At 51.6% G+C, this 27434-nt stretch overlaps 1 protein-coding gene across 2 annotated transcripts in view; it reads left to right on the top strand.

Annotated features, from left to right (window-relative positions):
• ADGRD1 (adhesion G protein-coupled receptor D1) overlaps positions 1–25973 on the top strand; it is a 120994-nt gene extending 95021 nt beyond the window's left edge. For both annotated transcript variants that reach the window (XM_003802596.3, XM_023508488.1), the window contains 7 exons: positions 8482–8548; positions 10701–10767; positions 17435–17526; positions 21995–22121; positions 23461–23502; positions 24596–24688; positions 25812–25973. In XM_003802596.3, coding sequence (XP_003802644.1) covers positions 8482–8548; positions 10701–10767; positions 17435–17526; positions 21995–22121; positions 23461–23502; positions 24596–24688; positions 25812–25907 — 584 coding nt within the window. In that variant the 3' untranslated portion in view covers positions 25908–25973. The remainder of the gene's footprint in view (positions 1–8481; positions 8549–10700; positions 10768–17434; positions 17527–21994; positions 22122–23460; positions 23503–24595; positions 24689–25811) is intronic.
• Positions 25974–27434: the final 1461 nt, after the last annotated feature.

Raw genomic sequence — 27434 nt, 5'->3', positions numbered from 1 at the left:
ACAGCTATGTGTTTTCCTCTACACACTGCTTTAGCCACATCCTGTATGCTTCATTTGTGTGCTTTCATTTTCATTCATCTCAAAATATTTTCTAATTTCTTTTTCTATTTTTTATTTGATCCATTAATTATTTATAAGCGTGTTGTTTGGTTTTCATATATTCATGAATTTCTCTCTCTCTCTTTTTTTTCTGTTGCTGATACCTAATTTTATTCCACTGGGGAAAGATAACATATTTTATATGATTTCAGTCCTTTTAAATGTGTTAAGGTTTGTTTTATGCCTTAGAAAATGATCTACCTGGAAAATGTTCCATGTGCCCTTGAGAAGAGTGGGTATTCTGCTGCTGCTGGATGGAGTGGCCTGTCAGGCCTAGGTGGTTAGTGTAGTGTTATTAAAGTCTTCTGTTTCCTTGTTGATCTTTTGTCTAGTTTTTCTGTCCATTACTTAAGTGAGGTATTGAAGTCACTGCTTGTTTAATCATCTAATTTGCCCTTCAGTTCTGGTGTTTTTTGTTTCATCCCTTGGTAGTCCCTTATTAGATTTATGTATGTTTATTTTTATGTCTTTCTGAAGAATTGCCCCTTTTGTGTTTATAAAATATCTCCCTTCATCTCTACTATCATCTTTGAGTCCATTTGTCTCAAATTAGTATAGCCACTCCAGACTTCTTATGGTTGATGGTGTATCTTTTTCAGCATTTTGTTTTTCACTTACTAGTATCTTTGAATCTAAAGTGTGTCTCTCCTGGATGTTGTTGGTTCTTTTTAAAATCCAGTCTGGCAATTTCTTATTTTTGACTAGGTCATTTAATCCCTTCACACTTAATATTAGGATCTGTTTAATGGATTTATAGCTGCCATTTTTCTCTTTGTTTTCTATATTCTACTATCTGTTTTGTTTCTCTAGTGCTCCTCTATTGCTTTTCTTTTGAATTGACTGTTTTCTAGTGTAACAGTTTAATTCTCTTAAGGATTTTTTTTTCACCTTTTGGAGCTATTTTGTTAGTGGTTGCTCTAGTGCTTACCATATGCATCTGAGCATATTAGAGTATAGTTCATATTTATACTAAATTATGAGATATAAATGTTACTTTTATATAATCCTATTTTCTCTTCCTTCTTTTTCTGTGATTTTTATGATCCATATTACATCTGCATAAGGTACAAATCAAAAATGTATTGCTGTAATTATTGCCTTGTTTAATCTTAGGGCTTTTAAAGAAGCTGAGATAAGGAAAGGGAGCAAATACATATTTATAGAGTTGGCTATATTAACTTTCTTATTTACTATTTTTGGTTTTCTTCATTTTTTCCCCCCTGTGAATTTGAGTTACCATCTGGCATGATTGCTCAGAGTGTGTGTGTGTGTGTGTGTGTGTGTGTGTGTGTGTGTATTAAAATTACTATCTGAAATCACTTGTTTTCAGCCTGAAGAACTTTTAAAATTATTTCTTGTAAGAGAGGTCTGCTAATAATAAATTCTCTCAGTTGTTGTTTATTTGGAAATGTCTTCATTTTACCTCCATTTTTATTTATTTATTCATCTATCAGTTTATTTACTTACAGATGCACATTTCACCATCACCTTCATTTTTAAAAGATAGTTTTGTAGATAAAAGATCCTTTTCTCTTTTGGTAATTCGATAACGTCATGTCACTGTTTTCTCTTTCCACTGTTTCTCATGATAAGTCAGCTCTTAATCTTATTGGGGTCCCTTGTACATATCTGAACAGTTGTTTTTCTCCTGATTCTTTCTAGATTCTTCTCTTTTTCTATTAACATTTTTACTCTGGGTTTTCTGGGTATCTATCTCTGTGTTTATCCTGTTTGTGTGTGGTGAGTTTCTTAGGTATGTAAAATCGTACTTTTCATCAAATAAGGGGAAATTTTATCTCTTTGAATCTGCTTCTTTCTCTCTCTCCTCTCTTTCTGATGCTCCCATTATACATATGTTTGTGTGCTTAGTGGTCATGCACATTTTTCTGAGTCTCTATTGATTTTTTTTCATTCCTTTTTCTCTCTGTTCTTCAAATTGCATAGTATTCATCAGTTTATCTTCCAGGGCACTGATTCTTTCTTCTGCAGTTTTGATCTTTTGTTGAACAGCTCTAGCTGATTTTTCATTTCAGTTATACTTTTCAACTCCAGAATTTCCATTTGGTTCTTCTTTTTTTCTTTTTTTGGAAATTGTGATCTCTTATCGATAGCCTCCATTTGATGAGATATAATCATTATGTTTCCCTTTCCTTCTTAAAGGCTGAGTTCATTTAGTTCTTTGAACATATTCATAATGACTGCTTTGAAGGCTTTTTCTGTTAAACATGACATCTGGGCATTCTCTTAGGCAGTTTCAGTTGCCTCCTTTCCCCTCTGTGTATGGGTCATGCTTACTGGTTTCTTTGTAAGTCTCATTATTTTCTGGGGGATTCTGGGGGGTATTGTTGCTGAAGACTTGCCATTTTAGATAATAGAATGTAGTGACTCTGGATCCTGACCCCTCCTCCCATGGCTTCTTTCTTATTGCTTGTGTATTTGTTTAGAGACTTGGCTGAACTAGTTATAAAAGTCCGTTTCATACCCAGTGTGAGGTTCCTGGTGTCACTCCCCAGAGGGCATAGCCTTGAGCATGTGCACAGTCACCTGGGGATGTCAGAGGTGTCAGCAGAATGGACTTTGACCGTCTCCCTCTCTGCTCTGAGCCATCTGTCCACGTCTATATCACACCATCTGTAGGGTGCACTAATTGCCAACTGGTGGTTCTATCAGTGCTGACAGCAGCCTGGGCCACGTGTTGCTCCCCAGTTTGATCTACTGAAATCCAGGGTGTTTCTGGGGCCAATATTTGAGGTTTCTTCAAACTCAGGAAGACACTTCCTACTTACCTCTTCCCTGAGTCTCTGTAGACTCACTGACATGAGGTTTACCTTGGTGCTACCGTGGGGCTGCCAGCCCCCTCATCATTGCTCACTCCCTAGGCCATACTCTGTTCCAGGGTCCTTAAAGTTCCCCACACTCTGAGCCAAATAAATTCAGTTCTTCTGGGGGACACTTTAAAGCTCACTATTCCAATGGCCTTCCTTCCCTGGGGACAGTTTCTTAGGTGCTTCTCCAGAGCTGGCAGCAGGGACAGTGGCCCCCTTCTCCCGGGGTGACATGTCTTCTTTTGGCACAGGGCACCAGGGGAGGCAGCTTCTAATCCTCAGTGCTCGTCTCTCCCAGCACAGAGCCTCCACCCAGTGGGGCCTCAGAGTCCCAACCTGGGGTGCTGGACAGTCCCTGCACATTGTGTGTTAAGTTGGTGGAGGGAGAGAGCCCAGCTTCCTGGCTGCTTTCCCTGGAACAGACCTTCTGCAACATGGGGGTAGGGTGAGAGAGGCAGGCTGCCTGCTCCTAGAAGATTCTGGGAGCCCAGGGGAAGGAGAGCTCACACCAGCTTGAAGCAGACCCCCTCACACTGAGCCAGGTAGGGAGCAGGCACCCCAGACTCTCACTGTTCTTAACAAGATTTAGTAGATCTGTTTGAGTAAAATTTTTAAAATTTGCTGTATGCCCTTAGGGAAATTTACAGAGACTTTAAATTTTTTAAAAAATAATTCTTATGTGTTTTCATTATCTCACCAGGGACTATAGTCATTTTGGAAATCATCTCCCCAGAGATGGGACTGGTTGTTGGACTTGGCTCTTGCCTGTTCTTGTGCTGGCCAGGCTGCACACTGGCCTCAGCATCCCTGCATTTGTTATAAACCATTGGTCAGGCATTAGGGACCTGCTACCTGGTTCCTTTCTGGTTTTCTGCAAATAGGTTCAATTTTCACAGTCCTCATTATGCAAAAAGCAGAAAAACATGTTTATTTTGTGGTCTGAATCAGAAAGTATAATTTATCTGAGGATGCAGTGGAGGTAAATTATGCAACCCTCATGGCTTCCCCGGGGACACGGGAGGGGGGATCCAGCAACCACCTCCAAACTGTTGCTGGCCACTCAGGGAGCTCCCCAAGGCCACCATGGATGTCCCACACTCAGCCTCACTGCTCAGGCTGGACCATCATGTGAATGCTGCTGTGCATGGGGGTCCTGCAGCTGGACATCCTCTGCTCTCCAGCCTCTCTGCCGTGGGCCCAGGTCCAGTGTGATCTGCCCCTCCTGCCCTCCTGATTCCCCCAGAGAGGAGCTTCCCTTCCCTGTGATCTCTGCCCTCACTTAGTGAGGTTCAGAGGATGATACCTGGACAGCCGTCTGGAGTTTGCTGTTTCTTTGGGGATACGGTCATGTCATTCAGAGGTGTACACAAACATACCCACAGGCACAGCAAAGATGGGGGCATGAATGAACAGTGTTGGTGGGGTTTGTCTCTGGAGGCAGAGGAACCTAGTGAGTGGTATACGTCACCTGTGTGTGTGAGAAGGAGAGATAATGCAGCCTAGAAGGCTGTTTTATTTGACTGGCACAATATTGGAGAAAAAAAACGAATCATTTGCCAATGTTAAAATAATTGAGGGATTTTTACATAGAATCCAAGCACCTGAGTATGTGTCCTCCTTGATGGCAGTGGCAGGAACTGTGGATTCTGAGGGATGCTGGGCCAGTGGCCTGCCCCAGGCTCCCTACACATCTAGGGCGGGCTGGCCCTGTCACTTCTGCAACTTCCATCAGTCTTCCAGCCAGCTTTCCCTTAATTAATTTCATCAGGAGCCCATGAACTGCATCCCTCATTCTGACGGGCTGGGCGGGTGCTGGGTCAGTGCCAGGCAGCAACCAAGCCCTCTCAGCCTGCAGTTACTAATCATGGGCAGGAGGCTTTCCTGGAGCAGTGAGGTCCCGCAGTGGAGAGCTCTGGGCTGGCAGTGTCTGCCTGTAGACTTGCCCCAGCCCCAGTGTAAACTCTATGTCAGTGTTTTTCAATCTTTGTTCCCTCATGGCACACTAGAACCTATAGTTAAACTTCTTGGCACACTTAAATTACGTTGCTCAAAAATATATATATATATTATATGTATATATATACATATATATATGTATATATATACTTAAAAATATATATACGTATATATACTTATCATGCTTTGAACTTCTTTCAAAAATAATTTAATTAATGATCCTTAAAAAAATTTGCAACACACTGCTCACGGCACACCAGTTGAAAATCACTGCTCTGAACACTGTCCTTGTAGAAACCCAGAGGCTGAAGCTGAGGGGGTGAGGGTGTCCAGCCAGTGGCTGCTCTCTTTGGGTTCACTTGGCCTCTGGGCCCTGTGCCAGGAATTGGGAGGGAGCAGCGATGAGGGACACATAATCTCTGCCCATGAGGAAGCCAGGAGAGGAGAAGAATGACAAGAATTGGGAGTTCTCATGTTGACAGAGCTGTGTCTGATCTGATCACGAACTCAGGTGGGGAAGAAATGTAACCTGTTTTATTTTCTCTATTGCAACCTAATTTCTTTCCTGAAATCTCCCAGTCATCTGGGGATAAACTTGATCATAGTTAATCCCAGTCCCCATCAGTTACAGAGGGCCAGAACTGTGGAAACTGTGTCCATCAGGGCAGGTTGGGCAATGCTGGGGCAAACAGCCTGTCCCACTCACCAGTTTTAAACAACACATGATCATTTCCTGTGGACTCTATGTGCCCTTGGTGGGTCAGCAGTGGGGAGAGGGAAGGAGGTCAGAAGCCCAGAGTGGTGGAAAAGTCACTACCTCTTGCCACTGCCAGTTGCTGTGTGACAGAAGGGGACATGGAGGACATTATGCCAGAGATAAATGCTCAGCCCAACTCCAGTCTAGAATGAGCCCTGTGGCCCCAGGAGGTCTGGGCAGGAGCGTGAACTCCCATGTGCCCTGTGTGGGGCATCTGGAAGGGCAGGTGGTACCAGTGACTTCTGCACGCTCTGGTGTGGTTTTCCCTCTGCCCCCGCTGTCGGGACACCTCATCCCTGTACCTATCCTCACAGGCCTTTGTTCTGCTGTCTTGGCCAATATTTCCAACACACACTCCCCACAGTTGCCTGCCCATGAATGTTAGGAGGCAGAAGCCAAGGAAAGCAGCAGCCTGGACCTTCTGGAAGTTACCATGTCCCAGAGAAGAACACACTGAGTAAATATCTGTGATGACAGGCCAGAGAGATCCCAACTGTCCGCAGAAACCTGTCATGGTCCAGACTGGGTATCAGGCTGTGAGTTTCAGATGCCAGCAGTAGGGGGCGGGGCCTGGCCAGCTGATGATAGAGATTGCTGCAGGGACATGCTTCAGATACTGAGGGCTTATTACTCATAGACAGTTCTAGGAGTCCACCGCAGTGAAGGGAGGGACTTGTCACCTCCATTTCCTCAGTAAGAATACAAAGGCCCAGAGAAGTTCAGCCAGTTCCCTGAAGCTACACAGCTAGCCTGGGTAGTGGTGTTGGCCCCGAACCCCAGGCTCTTCCCACTTGCTATCTTCTCCATCCTGACGCAACTCCCCTCTTCCTCTCACCTGGGAAATTTTTCTTCTTAAAAACCTGCACACAATCACTCACCCTGATGCCTTGGAGAAAGCAGATGAGGGCCACTCTCTTCTCAGGGGTGGTGCAGGGGCAGAGAGGCAGAGGGATTGGCACATGGGAAGTGCAGAGTGACCACTGTGAAAGGCCGTCCCCACCTCCCAGGCTGTCCACCCAAGTCCCAAAGTCCACCTAGTCTTCTCTGTGGATGGCTTTATTGCCCAGACATTCTGTAATACATTGAAACTGTTTTGACATTTAAAACAAAGTGCTTCAGAAACAGGACTGTCTAGGGTGACACCTTTTCAGGGTGATTAATTAAAAAACAAAAACCCTGGTTCTCTGAAGGGGAGGTGTGGAGCTGATTCTTCCACCAGAGGGCGCTAGTGAGCCACAGCCGTTCCATCCCAGGGGCCTGGGATACGCAGCACATCTCCTTTGGGGACAGAGTCAGTAGGTGGAGGGAGGCTCAGTCCTTTGCTTCCCTTCCACCCTTCCCTGCAGAGGGAGCAGAGGGCAGGGGTGGCCTCCCTCAGTGGGGCTACACCAGACAGACCCCATGGACAATAACCCACTTTCTGAGCATGTAGGAGTGTGTTGTTTTCAATTTTGAATCAGGTTTGGAAAGGATCTGCCTCAAAGTTCATGACTGTGTATGGAGGTGGAGAGCCGGGTTTCCAGAATAAATTCCATGCATTGGAGCTTGGGAAATGTTGCAGAAGAGTCTGAGATACATTGGCACATGAAACATCTGAGTATCAAAAGTGGAATTAGAGGCTGACTGACTGTTGGTTAGGTCAGAGTTTCTAAAAGTCGTGTGATCATAGAAGGTTTTCTCTGCAGAGTGGCTGGAAGCACTGAGAATTGCTGAGCCAGGTATCTTCCTACCTCAGTCTTAGACCACCTCTACTCCCACCCTCCCAAACAAAGTCTGATATGGCTTTGTAAAATATTAAGCACATTTAATTTGTCACATTCAGTTTCCAGGAATAAAAATCCAACTCAAACTGGTATGAGCTGATAAAAGGGGACTCAATGGCTCATGTAACAAAAAAGCTGTCAGGTGTTGGACTCAAGGCACTGATGCAGGAGGTTAGGCAACCTGAAAAAGTTTTGCCCGCCTTTTCCATCACTCAATCCTGATTTCCTCTGTGTTGGGGCTGTGAGCTCTCCCCCATGGTACCAAGGTGGCCACCTGAACCCCAGTCTAACACTCTCAGCCCCTTGGGGGTCCAGTGGAGAAGAGAGAGCTCTGTCAGCAGCCTCAAAGGAAGTCCCTGATTACAACTCGTTGGTCCACCCAGGGTCACATGCCCATGCCCAAGCCAAAAGCTGTGGCTAGGGCATTGAGATCCAGTTAGCCAGTCCTTGGTCACTTGCCATCAGAGCCAGGAAGAGGCTGGCCCACCTGGGCCACCTGGAGTGATGCAGTGGAGTTCCCCATGGAAATGACAGGTTCAGACACTAGAAGCGTGTGGACTATGTGCGCGTCACCCCGCCTCCTCTGCCACTCCAGATTGCTGACACTCACGTGGGCTGGATAATTCCTGTTTGGAGGGTTTCCCATGCATTGCAGGGTGTATAGCAGAGTCCCTGGTCTGTACCTACCAGATACCACCCCCTGTTATGACAGCCCCCAAATGCCTTTGTCTCCTGTGGAGCTGCCTTGGCCCTGGTTGGGAGCCTTGGGTCTGGACAGTCCCAGCTGGGCTTCCCTTCCTGGCACCACAGAGCCACATCTCACCCAAGCATCTGCCTTGACCAGGCTCTATACTCCCTCAGCTAACACGTTTGTCAGCGTGAGTGTGAGGGGTGTGGGAGCAGGTGTGTGGATGTATGCTGTCTTCTTTTGTTCAGACTATAATTTCCCTGGGGATACGGGCCATTCTATACCCCCAACACGGAGCACACAGTTCCCCGCCTGCACCAGGTGTGAAGTGAATAACAGGCCAGAGAGCAAAGGGACCTGGAGGCTTCACGTGATGCGTTTGGTTCTCTGCAGGCCTCCCTCTTCTGATCTGCATCATTTCAGTGTCGTCTGCCATCGACAGTTATGGGACCAGTGACAAGTAAGTGACAGGTGCCATCTGAGCACCCATCATTCTTGGTAGGCTGCACTGGGAAAGGTCCCTGTGAGGCCCCTGTGGCTTCAGCTCCCCCAGGCCCAGACAGTGAGGAACAACAGCCCAGCTCTGCTCTGGGCACCTCCAGCCTTGGAACTAGCAACCAGATGTCCGGTGCCTCCAGGGTGGAGAGGCAGTTGGCAGGGGTGCCTGGTTGGAATATTTTCATCCATGTGGACTCTGCAGACACTGTCCTGGTCACCTGTGGAGCCCACACATGTGACCTGTACCTTTTGGGGTGGCAGTCAGCAAGTGCCCAGGAAGCTGAAGTGGAGGGACCACACGAGTGCTTGAAGGAAGGAGGTCTGATGTGTGCCAGGCACGTGGGCCGTGAGGGCCCTGGGCTTCAGTAATAGGGTTGGGATTTTTATGTCCAAGGTCCCAAGTTCCACCTGAAATGCAGCTAATGGGCTCGTAGCAGAACCAAGAATAGGATGCGATAGTTCGTGGGGCCAGATCATGTGTTCAAGTTCTAGAAACAGGATTTTCCTTACAAGAAAAGAGGCTTTAGCTCAAATGTCTTTAAAAAGCTACTGTTTCAGTCAGGCAGAGATACCAGCAAATAAAAACATGAAAGGGAAACATTACAGAGAGTACTTAAGAAGAGAGAGTTAGACTCTTTACAAACTCAGGATGAAATGAGCTTCCAGAGGAGCCCTGAGACTGGGAGAAATCCATCCTTTTCTGTTTCAGCGCAACAATTTACTGACGAGGCCCTTACAGGAAGCATTGTCTGAGAGCGTTTTGAAATAAGAATGATTAAACAGACCATTGTTCTGGCCTGTTCTTTTCAATCCTGGATGCTTTTAGAAGCTGAGGCACTAATTAGAAGAAGAATGTTCTTCTTGAACACACTCGATGGCATTTGTTTGATTTTCTCCATCTGGAGCGTGTGGGTGCTGGGTCTCCCCCCCACCTCCAGCGCTAGGCCGCAGGCTCCGGCTCTGACCGGAGCCTCTCCTGCTTTCTGCCTGGGAGCAGCTGGCACAATTTGTCTATTTGCAGAGTCATCAACTTCTGAGAGCCCAGGTTTGACCTGTTGTGTTTTTCCTCTTAACCGCTGCCTCCACAGACGAGAGGTCTCTCCTCTCCATGTTGTGGGCGTCCAGGCACAAGTGGGCCTCTCGCTGTCACTTGTTTGGGACATTTAGTGTCTCCTGGTCCAGGAGGTGTCAGGAGGAACTGGGCAGAAGGGCAGTGGATGTGCTCAGGAGAGGCCCTGGGGGTCACGGAGCCTCCTGGGCCTCAGGCTCCTCCTCTGCAGGGCAGGAGTGACCCTTGCACTGCCAGGGGGCACCTAGGATGACACGAGAGGACACTGTATGCAGCGTTTTGATGTGATATGGGGTAGACGTGCTCTCAGTAAGTGGTCACCAAGTGAGTGAACTGTAGGCAGAGATGGCACGCTGTGTGCTACTGAGGGCAGCGTCAGGCATCCCAGATACTCTTGGAAACACTTAGGGTCCCAGGTGAGCTGAGAAGTGAGAGCTCCCCAGGGATCTAGAGTGAGGCTCTAGAAAGAGATGGGCTTTCAAAGGAGCATTCTTGCTTTGACTGTTCTGGGGGGCAGTCTTGAAGGCTGGATCCTTAAACTGGACCCTACATCCTGGGACATCAAAGTAGTCACCAGGACACTATGGAGTCTTTTCTCCCACTTGGGAGCCACTGAGGGGGCATGAGTGACCAGGAGTTTGGGGCAGATGAAAATGGCAGATGCTACACCATGTGACAACACCCCAACCCTCATAGAAGACGCTTATTAGTTCATATTTGAAATGCTTTGCAAGCCAGTCCCTGGCAAAGGCTTATTTATTTTTCATAATGAAATTAAAATCTCCTTTGGATTTTGGCTACATGCTCCAGAGACTGCTGACCTAGTCTGCAAACCTGGAAAATCCTTTCCAAGAACGAGATGTGAGATCATCTTGGATAAAAAAGATCTGTTGGAATTGAGCGTTATTATGACTATGCCCCTGGTGGGCCCTGCACTGGGGAAGACACTATCTTAGCAACTGCTTTGCTTTCTGCCAAAGGTGATCCTAGCAGCCAGGGCAGGGGCCCAGGATGGCTGGAGTAACAGCTCTGCTTCCCTCCACAGCTGCTGGCTGTCGCTGCAGAGTGGCGCCATCTGGGCCTTCGTTGCCCCTGCCCTGTTGGTCATTGTGGTAAGTTCCCTGCCCATGTGGGTGCAGAGCTGGGCTGAGGAGGATGGGATAAGGGGCTGCTGGGCTCCCCAGGGTCATGTCCCCTACAGGGGTACAGTGTCACCTGCCACAGCTCCTGGTAGGGAGGTGACTCTGTCTCACCTCCCAGAACGACCTGGAAAGACTTGGAGAGCTTGTCCCAGCTGAGCCTGCAGGGACCCTGCAGTGGCCCTGTGGACCTATGGCTGTAGCAGTAGTGTCAGCAGTTGCCTCCTGGGAACCATGCCACAGCTAGAGAGCTGGCTGTAGGGGACAGGAAGATAGGGTGCCGGGTTCAAGTGACAGCTTGGATGCTAGATTCAGGTGACAGGGCAACTCAGGTCCTGCTCGGTGTAGGCAACAGCACAGCTCAGGTTCCGGGTGTAGTATAGAAAACCCAGCTCAGAGTGCCCCTGTGCTGCCCTGAGTCCTCTGTCCCAGATAGGCACCCAAGGCCTTGGGAGGCTGTGGGTCCCCATGAGAGTCTAGCAGCAACAGCTCCTGGGATGCCACTATTGTTCCATATTCTCCAAGGCTTGGGGTTGAGTTTTGCCGCTTCTGATGGCCCTGAGGATTGTGTCCATTATGAGTTACTGTGGCCAGCAGAGGGGATACTCTGATTGGCCTGGCTTGGGTCACAGCTCCAATCCTGGGGCAGAGTTAGGGGATCAATGCTCCCCCAGCCATATGCAGAGGAATGGGGAGGGGGTTCCCTGGAGAGATAGGCACTGGCAGCAGAGGAGGGGCACGTGCCTGGGGGGACACCAAGAGCTACTATGTGAAGGACGCTGCTGGGCCTGGCCCAGGTTTCCTGCTGGCAGATCCTGAGGAACACAGACAGGACCAGCTCCCTGGGCCAAAGGCAGCTTGAGCCAGCAGGGGCAGGGAACCTGTCCAGGTGAGCCACCCCTGCCCTGCTGGGGGACTCCCTGCAGGAAGGAGCCTGGTCCTCTAGTCTGGCACAAGCTTGAGTACAGGTGACTTGCATTTCTGCTAATCGCTCTGCTATGAATGTGGCACCTGTCATGTGCCATGGAGCCTCTCAAGTCCAGGTCTGTGCAGCTGTCCCTAGGCCTCCACAGGGTCATCTGCAGTTGCCTTGCTAGCCCAGCCTTGTAAGGAATTATGGATGTCTGTTCTCTCCTCCCTTTGGCTCTCTGGGGCCCAGGGGGACAATTTGTAGAAATTGTTCAGGACGGCTTCAGTCCCCCCAGTATCAGACTCCCAGTCACAGCAGAGCCACCTGGAAAGGGCTTTAAGGGCAATTTAATGGCAACAGTGAGCAGGAAAGTAACTATACTAAGTATGCAGTTCCTTACTGTCCCTTTCTCTGAGCCAACTGCGAGGTGTGGGCAGAGTCGGCCTGTCTCAGACCTTTCCCGGGGTCTGAATTTCACATCTGCCTTTGGCCAGTAACATGTGGTTTCCCAGTGTCCTGGTGAAGTTTGTCCTGAAAGAACAGGAATTGGGGTGACATTAAAGGGTTGTGTGGGGCCTGGTGGGCCTGGAATTAAGGAGAAGTCCCTTCTAGTGACAGTCTTGCCTGAGATTCTGAGGCTGTTCAACCAGGATCCTTCCCTCTCACCTGCCACAGTATGGGGTCTAGTCTCAGGCCCCAGGCTTGCCACCACCCCTGTGTCATTGTTGTGGGGGTGGGGTGGGGGCAAGGATGGCCTCCAGGTCCCCACCCCCACTCCTTGTCAATCCTTCCTGCCTGAACTGCACCCTCTGGAGGGTTTTGTCTTCTTGGACCTGGGCTTTAGGCCTTTATACCCTCCCAGGTGAGTCTCACCAGCAGTGGCCTGAGTTGGAAAGGCTGAGGGCAGCCTCATGTGAGTTCATGGCCAGGCACAGGGGTCAGCCAGCTGTGGCCAGTGTGGCCCAGTGCTTGCCTTTGTAGATGGAGTGTTACCAGCGTGTGGCCACTGCCCCCACTTTATACACTGTCTGAGGCTACTCTCAGGCTTCCCCAGCCATGCTGGATAGTGAACAGAGACTGTGTAGCCCACAGACCTGAAACTCCCTAATAATTGACTCTTAGCGGAAGGCATGCTGAACCCTGTTCCAGAGGGCACTGTGGAGGGTCCTGCCAACCCCATGCCTCCCCCACTTGTCCTGCATCCTGGCATGGGGTAGGGGGAGCCTTGTGCCTTTCCCTCCACTCCCAGAGGATCACATGGTTCATGCTGCCTTGGGTTATGTCTTGCCAAACAAGAAAGCACGCCGCAAGATAACTAGCATTGCACACCCACTTTGTGATGCTGAAAGTTCCACATGGTGCGCATGCCCCTGTGAGCACACAGATAAGGAAATGTGGACAGGTGCACAGCAAATAATGGCTCCCTAAGGGGAGACATGGGAGGGGGGTTGTGCTTCGAAACCACATGCATCTAAAACCACCCATCTATTGCTTGCATAATTTTAAAGTAAAGCACTGCAGAAAGCTGAGACATGTGGTTTCCCAGTGTCCTGGTGAAGTTTGTCCTGAAGGGGCAGGAATTCGATGACTGTAAAGGGTTGTGTAGGGCCTGGTGGGCCTGGCGCTAGGGAGAAGGGGCACAATCGAGTCCCTTCTGGTGACATTCCTGCCTGTCATCTCAACTGCCAGATGCACACGGAGCCTTCTCAGGTTGTCCTCCGTGATGCAGGGAAACAGACTTATTTGTGAGGTGTTCTAATTACGCCTAAGACAAACATGCCCATGGGACCACAGTGCCCTGGTGGCTTAAACAAAGGAAATTTATTTTCTCAAAGCTTTGGAAACCAGACATCCAAGATCTCAGTGTCAGCAGGTTTGATTTCTTGGGAGACCTCTCTTGCACTGTCTTCTCCTTGGGTTCTGAGTGGCCTTCCCTTCATGTGTGTCTATGTCCAGATCTCCTGTTCTTTTAAGGAAACCATAGTGGATTACAGCCTACCCTAATGACCTCATTTTAACGTTTTAAGAGAGCCTATCTCTAAATATAGTTTGGTTTTGAGGTACAAGTGGTTAGGGCTTCAGCATGTGAATTAGGAGGGGCCAGATTTCATCACATAGTACCTGATTTTACAGAAGCCACAGACACCCCATCACCACCACCACCAAAGATATGATGGGCACCTTGGCCTGAGCCCTCAAAGTGACTTGTTCTGTGTTGGGCCCACTGAGGAGAGGAAAGGGGAGAGGAGGGACCTCCAGGTGTGGAGAAAAGCTAAAATCCCTACTTCCCCTGAGGAGAAGCCAAGGGGGGGTGGGCGTCTATATTGAGGCAGATGCAGGTACAGTTATAGACACATAGATAAAGATGCAGATAGGTACACAGATATGGATGCCCAGGTACAAATAGAGACAGATACATAGATACAGATATAGGTAAATATAGATACAGACAGATACCCTGATGCTGACACACAGATACAAATGTAGACAGATACAGATACAGTTACAGACTTAGGCACCTAGACATAGATGCATAGTTACAAATAAAGGTAAATGTAGAAACAATTACAGACACAAGTACATAGATACAACTGCAGACAGATTCACAGATACAGACACACGGATACAAATAGAGACATATACATAGTTACAGATAAAGGTAAATATACAGTTTCAGACACAAAGACATATAAATATGGACAGACACATAGATGATACAAGGAAAGACAGACACAGACACTGTTATACACACAGATATGTAGAAATAGACACAACCAGATAAACATGAATATAGATACAGATTCAGCTGCAGGTAAATACAAATATTCCTGGACTTATGATGGGGTTAAGTCCCAGTAAACCCATCATAAACTGAAAACATTAAGTTGGAAGTGCATAACCCACCAAATGCCACAGCTTAGTCCGGCTTACCTTAAACATACTTAGAACACTCCCCTTAGGCTGCAGTTGGACAAAATCATCTAACATAAAGCCTATTTTATAATAAAGTGTGAGGTACCACATGAAATTTATTGAATATTGCACTGAAAGTGAAAAACAGAATGGCTGTGTGGGTACGTAAAGCACAAAGAAACTGTGTTTCTACTAAATGTGTATCACTTTCTCACCACGGTGAGGCTGAAATTTGTAAGTCAGACCATTATGAGCTGGGATCCATATATAGATCTGCTTAGATACCGATTCATAAAGACAGATGCAGGCACAGCTGCGTACCACTGTGGTGGGAATGCTCCCCCCAAAGGGCCCATGTTGGAAAGCATCCTCAGTGCATTGGTGTTGAAGGTGGAGCTTCCAGGAGGTGACTGATGAGTCCAGAGGCTCTGCCCTCATGACTGGACTGATGCTGCCATGTGAGAAGGGGTTGGTAATTGGGGTTGGGTTCCCGATGAAAAGATGAGTTTCACCCCCAACCCCCTCTCTGCTGTTGCTCTCCTCATCTTCCACCTTCTACCATGGAAGATGCTTCAGGAAGGCCCTCACCTGATGTTTCAGATGCAGTCCCTAGACCTGGGGCTTCCCAGCAAGAAATAAAGCTGCACGCTTCCTACATTACCCAGCTGTGGTCCTCTGTCACAGCAGCAGAAAGTGGACTGAGGCACATAGTATGTGCCCTGCACATCTGTACACATGTGCAGGTGTAACCCTTACCTGGTAAGACAGTGGCAGACATCCAGGGACTTGCCACATATAAATGCCCAGGTGACCCTGAGCCAGGGCAAGAAACAGGACACCAGAATCCCCTGGCAGTCATTTCCTCCTTCGTGGTACGTGTCGCTGTCACGGGGCACATCCTGTTTTCTCCGTCTGAAATGTGGCCCCTGGATTGCTTCTTCCACCCTGGGGCCTTTGCTGATTTGCAGTACAATAAAGGAGCACTGTGTGCCAGCTACAGACGGTGGCTGAGTGACATGGAGTGAGGAGGCCAGGCCTGCTTCTGTTTTGTATTTTCCCAAGATGCTAGATTTGTGTCACTCGCAGTGGCCATCTCCCACTAGTAGCATTTACCCAGGATCGGAGGCTGTGGACAGCTGCCACTCTGCTCATGCTGCCGCAGCTGTCCCCATGAGGAAGAACAAACGTGCATGGCAGACAACACTGACTGGAAGGCAGAGAGACAGAGAGAAAGAGAAAACCCAGAAAAATCTGTAGAGAAAAAGGAATACTGACAAATTCTACCAGCTGGGTGGGAGTGCAACTGCATTGAAGATGGCACCCTGCCCCATGCTGCCCCTACCCAGCCTAGTGAGTGTGACCTCCTGGGCACTGAGGCACAGCTAGCCAGTAAGGGAGGCCAGAGGGCATTTCCATGCTGGGCATTTTCTGTGTGCAGACACAGAACTGGCTGGTTAGCTATTAACTCCCTTCCTCTTCGCTGGCCTTGGAGACGTCTGTCATTGGCCTCATTTACAGATGAGAAAATAAGGGGAATGAGGTAGTCTGACCTTGGGATGCTGAACTTGGGAGATGGCTGAGCCGCAGGTGCTAAGATGGTCAATTAAGATGAGCCCACTGTGGGGTGACTGGTGATGTCCACTGACCGCAGCAGCACGAGAGGCTGCACTGAGCGCCTTCTCCTGGGGGCAGCGCAAGGAGTGGGGCTGTCTCTCTTCCCTGAACAAGAGGCTCTGGCTGATGTATGGGGCCTGGAGCTGGAATAAGATGGGGGGAGGGGGGACTCAGAGTGGAAGGGCACCAGGTGCCGAGTCAGAGCAGCACGTGGGGTGCAGGCACCATGCCAGGAATGCCCACGTGCGTGAGAGCGAGGCTGGTGGAGCAAGAGTCAGTTTTCCTGATACTCTCTTTAGAGACTGCCAGGCTCTGGCTCTGCACCAAGGCTGTGTGGGGATAGCAGCTGCCCTGGGAGACCTGCTAGGTTGTGCCTTTATAATTGCCTGTGGCCAGGCCTGAAGGTTCACAGAGAGGATTTGAGCCTGGAGCTAGACCCTCACTGAGGATTTTGCAAAAACAAGGGAGAGAGCTGGACATGGCACAGCCCTGCCAACCAGTGGTGGACCGTGCAGCAGAGGGGACTACAAGCCTTCGCATTCCCTTGCTGTCTACTGCTTTGTACCCGCCATTCATGATGATGGGGAACTGCTCGGGGGAAGGAACAGGTCATGCTGGAGCCTCACCAGGGATCATCCACCCTGGCCCCCACCCCTGTTCCCCAGTGAGCCTTACAAAGGTCCCCAGCAAGTGGGGGTCAAACAGTGAGGCTCCCTTGCTGTGACCTCCCTGGCTCACACAGCACAGGCCTGGGCAGAAGACAAGAGCCGGGCACTGTGAGTGGGATTCCTCATCTCTGAGCCATGGGCATCTTAATTTCTCTTATCAAATGGGGAGTGAAGTCCAGAGGGCTGAGGGGCATTCCCCAGGATCCCCCTCAGTGAACCCATGCTGAGATGAGGCTTAAGCCCCAGGCTGAGGGCCTGATGTCTGCGTGATCTGCCTCCTGCCCCAGCATGTCCCTGGGCCTGGATCATGTCTCTTCTGTCTTCTCTGCAGTGCAGGAGCTCTCAGAGGCAAGCTCTCTGTTGCTTGTTGGTAAATGGCCAAGAACTGGGGTTAGATTTGCCCCGGTGACATCCTGGTGTGCTTGGGAGCCCTGGTGGGGCAGAGTGGCAGTGGGGAGGGCAGCAGCCAGCTGGCCTCGGCCCTGCACAGGTGCAACCCAGCCCCTCTCACTATTCTATTGGTCTCCTCATGCAGGTCAACATTGGCATCCTTGTTGCTGTGACCAGGGTCATTTCACAGATCAGCGCTGACAACTATAAGATACACGGAGACCCCAGTGCCTTCAAGTAAGTGACCTCTGGCCACTGCGGGCCTGTAGCCCTGCTGCCAAGGGCTGCTCTGAGGCCACTAAGGCCACTCCTGGACCCTAGACCGTCACCTGAGCCCTTGGCTTGCTCAGGGTCCTTGTGATCTCAGGGGCAGTTCCAGTGTCACCTCCTCACTTGGCCCTTTGTCTACCCCCTACAATGTGAACCAAGGACCGTGAGCAGCCTCAGGCCCCAAGTCTAAGGTGGGGGGTGTCTGCCAATGTTCTCTGGGGCTGCTCACAGGCAGAAAGGCAGCTGGGGAATCCTTGAACCAGACTGCTGACCCTCTGACCCTCTGACCTGCTGGGACCTTGTAAGTTCTTTAACTCTCAATGCCTGGTCGTCCCCACCTGCAGAATAGCATGAAGACAGGATCCACCTCTCAAGGAGGTCCTAGAGAGAGCAGCCCCTGATGTTCTTTGGGCCAGTCCATCTGGAGGTAGAATGGGTGTCTCTGGGGGGAGGGGACTCCACCCACACAACCTGCTGTCATCAGGGTCTCCTGACCCATGTTTGTTGAGGCCCTGCAATTGCAGGTGGCAGAAAACCCCATGCAACTGGTATAAGCAGATAGGGATTTATTTATTCAGGGAACTGTGATGTCCAGACCTTGGATGTCCTGATGTTGCAGAAATGGTCTGGCAGTTCTATCCCCGGGACCCGGTTTCTCCTTTTCACCCATGGTCCTCTGTAATGACTTCCTGCCGAGATCAACTCTGTCCTCCCAGGGGCAGAATGGCTGCAGCTGGGGGGTGGCCCATCTGTGGGGAGAGTCCCTGTCCCACCTGCTCAGAAGAGGCCTTTGCCCTGGTGAGGAGGGCAGTGATTCAGGCTGGGATGGTGAAGTGGGCTTCTCTGTCAGCCTGGACCCATGCCTCCGGGCCTGTCCTGGCTCTGGGGTGCAGTTGGCACCTCAACCTCAGGGCTGAACGTGGAGAGGCAGCTCCTCTCAGGGAACTTGGGGGCTTCTGTGAAAACCAGGCTGTGAGTGCTGGGCAGCTGACATTCTGTGCGTTACTCCAGCCACAGGGCATCTTTTCTGATGTGAAAGCAAGAGCAGTAAATTTGTCACCAGCAAATCGATGAGATAATTACTCTGGAAAGAATTCTAAGTGTTGTGAGTGGGGATGACAAATGGTGCAGGCTTCTTGGGCTTTCCAGTCCCTGGGAGTCCCTCAACTGTGCCCTGAGGGAGGAAAGGGGCCCCCAGGGCTGAGAGTCATGTTTTCCCTCCTCCACCACAGCCCCACTGGGAAGGGGCCTGTCTCTGCCTCTGTCCACCCCGTGGCTCCTGAGGCTATCCTGGCCAGCCCTTCTTTCCCCAGCTCTCATCCCGAGCAAAGCTTGCATGCCCCTGCCTGAGCCCTGGCATCCATGAGGCCCCAAACATGCCTGTGTGTATGCCCCTTCCCTGTCTCTACTCCTCTGTCCCTCCCCCACCCCCTCACCGGCACCCACCTGGGGCAGCTACATCTGCAAGCTTTGCTCTGTGCAGTGCTCGGGGAGTGGGCTGGCGCCAGTGCATGGAGGTGTGGCTGGAGGAGATTCCCAGGTTCCCAGAGATTCCCTGCAGAGCCACAGCCAGGCGCTGTACCCCCACCCACTGTGCCCCCCAGGGACGTGCCCCTCGGGCTGTACAGGCTGGTGCACCTCTGCACAGACCCCTCTGGGTCTCTCTGCTGTGTGCCCAGCACATCCTGCTGCCTCCAGCTCCTCTCTCTAAGTGGCCAGTCTGGCCCATGGGAATCTCTCACTCTGCTGTCTTACCTGTAGTGTGACAGCTGCCTCCCAGGGCCAGCTCTCACTTTAGAAAATAATCTCTATTTACTGATCATTATTCCAGACTCCCAAGAAAGAAGCAGAGAACATTCAGGTTTTACAAGTGGGAGCCAGGAGTCTGGGGGCGGAGGAGTGAGGGTGAGAACCCCATGGAATCAAACCCATGAGCAGGTGAATGTGGTGGGTGCAGAGGGGACCTGAGCTCCCGTGACAGGGCCAGCCCTGGGGAGCAGAAGAGGACGGCTGCATTGAGGACTAAAGTGAGATTGGGCCACAGCCCTCACCTGCCCAGGGCCTCCCCTGGGGCCAGGGGCCCTTCTTTTGCAGTTGACAGGGGGACACTGACAGCTCTGGCCATGTGCACAAGGGTCCTCAGGGAGTTTCAACCGGACATGTTTCCTTGAGAACTTCTTTCATTGTTTTATTTTTAAGGAAAAATAAACTATCACTTAAAAGATAGCACATTTTGCTACCTACTTCTCAGTGATTGATCCTTTCAAATATGGTCTTCTGTGAACTAAGGATTGCAGCTGAATAATGCATGATATTTTTGTTTCCCAGAGACAGGTGTTTTATTTTTATGGCATTAATGTTATGAGAACATATTGGCTGCAGCTTGCCTGAGATCTGAAGCCTAGAACAGTTCTGGGTTTTATAGGGATTCATTGCCAGGAACTGTCAGTGCCAGGACCTTGGGCTCAGGACAAGGAAGCTCATTTTGGCCTTGTCTCACATCCTCCTGGGAGGGGCTGGATCCACTTTTTTACTTTCATCCATTTGTTCATCATTCATTCATTCAGCGATCATTTCCTGAGGGCCACTGAGTGCTGAGGGATGGCACCTTGCAATTTCAAAGATGCAAAGACACAGTCCCAGCTTCAGGGAACTCAGTCTAGTGAGGGAGACAGGCTCATAGCCACTGCACCCAGTGATAAGGGTTAACCAAGGCGTGTGGTAGTTGCTGACCTGAGCAGCAGGGCCCCTATTAGAATCTAGCCTTTTCTCTAAAGCTCAAGTGCAGAAGGACCCTCTGTGGAAAGCCCAGATGTGGCTGGACTTCCGCAGGTGTACCATGATTGGCACATCAGAAATGGCTTTGAATCAGACTGATAGGCATTGCTGTGTCACTCAGCCAATGCTGTGGGCAGCTGATCCTGTGCCTGCTCTCCAGCTCTATGCAGGGCTCTGTGCACCCTGGTCTGGTGGAACTTGCACTCTGAGGGTGCCTGTGAGAGACGTGAGCCCACCAGGCTCCTTGGCTTTGCTGTTCTCCATCACTTCTGTCCTGCTCACCTGTCTGAATCCCAACAGTCTAGTGTCCCTGAGGGTGTGCTGACTCCTGCTGCCCGTGCCAGCTGCTGTGGTATGGAAACAGTACTGGGGACTATGCACAGGGTGGCCTGGCTGAGAATCGGCCCGTATGTCCCCAGGTGGCCTCAGCCTGTGCTGTCTCCCAACCTGCATTCTCTAGGTCTCCAGCCCAGATTGGACCCTCACAAGGATGGGTCTCTCTGCACTCTCTGAGCAGAACAGAAAACCCTGTCCTGGGAGATCCAGAGCAGCTCACAGAATCACAGGGGAAGCCACAGACCAGGGCAGCTGGGGAGGCCTGAGAAAGGAAATGTCAGGTCGCCTTGCCAGGTATAGACTCAGGGAGGAGCCCTGGCTCTTCAGTTCAGAGACTGTGGCAGGACAGGTGGTCCCAGACACACTCTGATTGACCCGTCTCAGTCACGAATCTCTTTGCTTTTGTTGGGTGGTGGGGCAACCTGATTGGTTGTCCCAGTGAGCCTGCAGCCAATGAGGAAAGAGTAGCCCTAGAGTGGCCCAGGGTGCTGTGGAGCTGAGGCAGAGGGTGACCCTGCAGGGAAGACACAGGCAGAAGTGAGGGAGCTGGGGGCTTCCAGTGGAAGCTCACTGTGGTCCATGGTGTGGGGGGGGGGTGTAGGGCAGGGTCAGGTGGGTGCTTTTGCTGGCCTGGGTAGAGATGTCTGCATACCCTCTGGTTCTGCCACTGATGAAATTTTGTGTCTGGGGCCTGCAGGGCCTCAGTGTCCTTATCTGCAAAATAGGTTCAATATATAACCTGCCTCACCTATATCAAGAGGGCCTGTGGGGCTGGAAGCAGATAGAAGCACATGCTGGTGGGTATCATGTGGTGGGGGACAGGGCTGCCAGTAGCACAGTTCAGCAAGAAATGGCTTAGTGCCTCCTCTGGGCCATGTCCAGGGGCCATGAAGATGACCAGTCAGTCCCAGCCTTCTGAGAGCTCACTGCCAGTGCCACAGAAGCTCGGGTGCACAGGGCTTAGGTGGTGGGGAGGGGGCTGCAGCACAGGAGGTGTCCCTCCCCTACCTTCATCACCGATGTGGCTTTTCATAGGCTAGGGCAAGAAGCCTCATCCCAGGGCCTTGTCATTGCATTCCCAGTTCCCAGAGGTTCTGAATTATGAATGCTAAGTGTGGGGTGGGGGGGTCCCTTGCTGCTTCAATCTCCCCAAATCTCATCCCCTCCTGCCTGGCTCCTCCTACTTACTTGTCTTTTCAAACTAAACCCTCCAGACCTGAGTTGGCCTCTCTGCAGGTCTTGCCCCCGTCCGGAAGCTCCCTACCTCCAGGGCAATCCTCCTGCCCACTGCTTAAAGTGACTGTAGCTGCTTCTCTCTCAGGTTGACAGCCAAAGCGGTGGCTGTGCTGCTGCCCATCCTAGGAACCTCGTGGGTATTTGGTGTCCTTGCTGTCAATGACCGGGCCATAGTCTTCCAGTACATGTTTGCCATACTCAACTCCTTGCAGGTAAGAGCCCACCAGGACTGTCAGGGAGGTGAGGGGGCTGTCAGCTCTTACAAGTGGGTGTGTGGGGAGCAGGTTGCTGCAGAGGCAGGAGGGAGGTCCGTCCTCTGTTCCCTCCACACACCTCATGAGCCCTTAGTGGGGGGCACTCTGAGACCTGAGGATAGCTGTCAGTGGAGCACCTACCACGGGTGCTCAGAAAACAGGGCTTGCAGTGTCCTGACCCTATTCCCAGTAGCTCTGCTCATGCTTTTGGCCAGGATCTGGAGAGGCCCCTCTGGGCCTGAGATGGAAGATAGTCAGCCTTCAACAGCTCCTGACGGGAGAGGGCATAGAGGTGGTAACAGGGGATCCTTAGGCCTTGTGGGTTACCACCCTGGAAACCAGAGGCTTGAGATGCCTGAGTCTTCAAACCCATGGGTCCCCCAAGGAAAGGCAGATTCCCAGCACTGTCAGCAGTCCACCTGGCCCTGGCTGTGCTGCCTGTGCAGTGTCAGTGCCTGCAAGGCCAGGGCTGCGTCCTGCAGCAGTTCTGGGCTGCTTACTGGCAGTAAGTCCCGTTCCATGCAGTGTCCTCCTATGGCTGTTCACCGTGAGATGTGATGGGGTACCCTGGCTGCAGCCCCACATACTCTAGGCCAAGGGTCCTCAAACTTTTTAAACAGGGGCCAGTTCACTGTCCCTCAGACCATTGGAGGGCCAGATTGCGGGCCCCGGGATGAGTCGGCTGCTAAACAGGACAAGCAGTGGCGGCAAAAACACCCGGCGGGCCAGATAAATGTCCTAGGCGGGCTGCATGTGGCCCACGGGCCATAGTTTGAGGACACCTGCTCTAGGCCCTCATTTGTCCTCTGTGTCCCCTGCTGTTTCCTTCCCCTATAAAATAGGGGCAATAGCAGGCCCCTAATGGGGCAGTACTGAAAGAAAAAATCCTATGTGAAATGCTGGCCTGGTGCCCAGCATGTCACAGCAGCCTCTGGATGTTTAGCGATATCCTCATTCTTATGCTTGTTTTCATTATTGTCTCACTTGAGGACACCAAGGCTTAGCTGAGGTGTCAGTCTGATGTCCATCCTTCCCTGTGCTGGACCTTCCTAGAAATCCATCTCTCTTTGCCCCTTAGAGCCACCTCTGAACTCTGGTGGCAGCAGCTGCCTGAGTAGTTTACACTGCAGAGTCCAGGAGGCCTTCCCTCCCCATGAACCCAGATCACGGGATCCAGGGTCACATTGAGCCCTGCCAGTGCCATTCCCAAAGCCCATGTATGGAAAAAACCTTCAGAAAATGCTTGTGATAAAATGCAAATGGCTCTAATTCTGTGTTTTCCTCCTTTCCTTCCCAGGGACTTTTCATCTTCCTCTTTCATTGTCTCCTCAATTCAGAGGTACGTGCCCCTACTTCCTAACAACTTGAAGCTATTTTTTTTTTTTTTTTTTTAAATTTCTGGAGAGGCACAGTGCTGCCCTGCCAGGCTGGTGTCTGGGAATGAGATCCTGGATCAGCCTTGTCCCTGGTGACAAGGTGTGTGAAACAGGCCTGCTTTTCTACGACCCCTTCCCACACATCCTGGTTGCTAGGCAATGTACAAGCATCCTCTCTTCCTGATGCTACAGCAGGTGCTGCTGGCTGCGCAGAGGACCAGGGAAACGGGGTTGGTGGGGGATAGCCGAGCTGAACCAGAGCCTGGCATGATGGGGAGAGTAGGATGTAGATGTGTTCCCAGGGCTTTGGGGAGACTACTGGGGTGTGTGGAGGAGGCTCTGTCTGTGGGAACTGATGAAGAACTGTCAGGGTGCTGGGGAAGTGAGTGGGCCCGTTCGGGGCGGTTGCACCTGCCCTGTGGGTGGTTGTTAGAGGTGGGCTGCTCTGAGCATGGCCCTGTCCCTCAGGACCCATAATCCTGTGGCAGAACTCCTGCCCCTGCACTGTGGGCTTGGCATTCTGCCCATTGTCATTGGAGCCCCTGCCAGGCTGCAGTTGTGGGGAGCTGGCTGCCTTTGTATATGAAGCCCCACCTGCCTGGGCTTTCTCAGAGGAGGTGCCCATCTGCAAGGACACAGGAAAGGCATGGTAGGGAAGAGAGGGCTGCTGAGGAAGATAGTGGCCAGGGTCAGAAGTGTCACATGATTGCAAAGACAAGGCACAGGCCTTAGGAGGTCCTGAGACTGGATGCACCTGGCAGGGCAGTGTGGCTTCAGGACCATGCATAGCCTACCCAGCACACGCTGGGTTATGTATCTCTCGCCATCCTCTGCACCCATGACAATCATTGCTAAGCTGGGAGGAGCCCTCCAGAAACCATGCCTGGGCCTGGTGTGGTGGGGGCAGGATCTGCCACTGCCCCTGATTCTGCCTGGATGGTGTCCTGGGCCCTGACCTCTGCACAGATTCCTAGAGATCATTTAGAAAGAGCTCTGGGTTTTGCTCTTTCAGCCTCCTAAATTGCCTCTAATGAACACTTCCTTCTGCTTTCCAAGGTGAGAGCTGCCTTCAAGCACAAAACCAAGGTCTGGTCCCTCACGAGCAGCTCCACCCGCAACATCAACGTGAAGCCCTTCCACTCGGACACTGTGAGTGCAGGAGTTGGGGTGGGGGCATCCCATCACGGGTCCCACCTCCTGGCCCCAGGGCTCTTTGTATTGTGGTTGTCACCTGGAGGCTGCCTTCCTGCTCCCCGAGCTGGGTGTCCCTCATCCAGAGCCCAGCCCCATAGGTGCCATTGTGCAGACAGGCACTGGGCCACAGTGGGGGAGGCTGTGGAGCCTGGTTGTCCTCGTCCCGTGTCCTGCCTGCCCCAGGTTGCCCCATAGCAGCACCCTGTGTCCTGACAAGTCCCCCCAGCCTCTCCCTGCCCCATTCTCAGGGCCATTCTTGTATTGAGTCAGTGGATAGAAGAACTTACAGGGCCACTGACCAAGAGGGAGACACTGGGGAAAGGACTCAGCAGGTGCATCCCCGCCTTTGAGGATTATGTACCCTGCACCAGGCCCCTCCTCCTGCAGGTGCCCAAGGAGTCAAGTCTCCATGCTCAGGGGTCTCAACAAGCCCCTCATCTTTCAGTGCTGAGCCCATCCCCCTGGCCTCCAGACCCCCAGACAGGGGCCCAGGACAGATCCTCAGGTGGCCTGGAGCAGATGCTGTCGTGGGTTCTCTCTGCGCCCTGCCTCCCACCTGCCAGGTCCTGGCTCCAGAGTCCACCCTCAGGAGGTCCTTCCCACATGGCGCTTGGCGCAGGTGCTCCCACACCACACCCTGCCCCTGCCTGCGGTTGTTTTGATCACTCAGTGGCTTACTGACCCCCGGCCTGCCATTGGGGTGGACACTCCACAGAGCTGCTTGGCTCTGTTCATGCTCTGACCCCATGGCCCACAGTGGTGCCTAGAGCACGGTTGCTCAGTGGGTGAAGATGAATAAAGATGGGGTGAATGTATGAATGAATAGTGGATGGATAGATGAGTGAATGAGTAGGTGAGTGAACACACCTGGCAGCCTAAAGGCAGTGAGGAAGGGAGGTGACTGCAGAGGACTCTAGTCGGGATCTCTGGGGAACAGTAGGGTCTCCTTCACTCTGAGCTTTGCCCGACAGGGGGATCCCCACGCACCTCTCTGGCCCAGAGCTTTCCACACTCACATGGGATTTGAGTTTTCCTCGTGGGGCAGGGTCTTCACTCCTTACCCCTTTGTGGTTTGCAGATGAATGGGACCCGGCCAGGCACAGCCTCCACCAAGCTCAGCCCTTGGGACAAGAGCAGCCATTCTGCCCACCGCGTGGACCTGTCTGCCGTGTGAACTGAGAGGCTGCTCACCAGCCAGGCCTGCTGCTCAAAACAACCCCTTTCCCCAAGTAGAACAAAGCAGACCCTCCACCTTCACCCCTGGGACCCTCTTCGCACTACTGTCTGGATGTGGAGGTGGTGGCCCTGAGCTGGCATCCTCACCTGTGCCTCTGTTTGATCCCACTGCTCAGCCCAGAAGCCCGATGTCCAGACCGGCATGGTCAGCAGGGTGTGAGCCCTGCCTCTGGCCTGAGTGACTCAGTGACTGGCTTTTGGGGACCCCTGAAATGCACAGTTGCCCACTGTGGGGCTGTGCAAGAGCCTTCCTATGTGTGCAAGTGCACAGGGAGGGGACCCAGTGGGGCATGAGCTCATGGGAGGGGAAGCTCCACCTTGGGACTCGGGGACACAGAGGTGGTTAAAGTCCCCACGCACCAAGAGGAAAGTCCCCACCCCTGAGAGTAAGGTGCAGGCAGCTGGAGGCACGTGGCGAAGGTTCTCAGACTGCTGAGTTCACCCAACAAGCTCCCAAAGGCGGCGCCACCGAAGTGCTTGTTGGACTGAGCTGGGCACTTAGGTTGGGACCTCCACCCAAGCACAGAGCTGCAGCCTGGAGTCACCAGCTGTCCTGGTCAGGGTGGGTGTGGCCACCCACCCCCATGAGGAGCTGGGCAAGGCCCCAGCCAGCAGTGGGGCTTCCTGGCTGCTGATGGCGCCATTGCTCCCAGGGCTTCTCAGACTCTCCCTTGTGAGTTTCCACTCTTTGGGCCCAGGGTCAGCAGGAAGGGACCCCTGTCTCCTAGGACATGCCCTTCTCCATTGTTTGCAGGCTGCAGGGCTGACTGCCTCCCTACGGTCACCTGTTCCTGTGTCTAAAGCTCTTGGTTTCCCAAGTCATCACCCCCCTGGAGCGTTTCCTTCTCATCAGTACTTTGCTTTGTTTGCAGCGAGCAGATTTCAGCTGCGGCTCCATAGTGGCTATTTCATGTCACTGCAAAGGCAGACCCTGCCACGGCTGCTTACATCCCACATAGCAGACCCAGCCTGAGTCCTGGCTGGGGGTGGGGGGTGACGGCCACTGTGCCTTCTGTGTTGATGTTGATATATGGATTCAGAGCCAGCCTCTAAGTACGTGGGATGGCTGTTGCAGCTCTCGTGGGCAAGTCCCTGCCAGACACAAGGTTTGGGAGCATAGATATGAATAAAGACCCCGTAAAAATATTTGGAAATAGGCCATGAAAGAGCAAACTGTGACGACAGCACTAACGGTGTTTGTGAAGTGTGTGGATAGGACATTGAGAACTGTTTTTAATACTGGAAAATCTTCCTTTAAAACTGTGATCATAATTTCCGTAGGCCCTTTCCCCACCTCACATGGCTGCTTCATTTCAGAGTAAGTTTTCTGCATAGTTCTGTGATCTTTAGCTCAACCCCGATCCCCCTGAGAGTAACAGTCACCCTGAGACCCTGCCATGGTGGAGGACGTGGTGCCATGTGTCTGCAGGGTCAGTCCTGCTCGTCTGCCTGGGTTGGGCCCCAC

This window comes from Otolemur garnettii, unplaced genomic scaffold (assembly GCF_000181295.1).
Source record: "Otolemur garnettii isolate 467f Iridium unplaced genomic scaffold, OtoGar3 scaffold00250, whole genome shotgun sequence".
Lineage (NCBI taxonomy): Eukaryota > Metazoa > Chordata > Mammalia > Primates > Galagidae > Otolemur > Otolemur garnettii.
The sequence above is the reverse complement of the archived record's forward strand: the minus strand, read 5'-3'. Positions and strand labels throughout refer to the sequence as shown.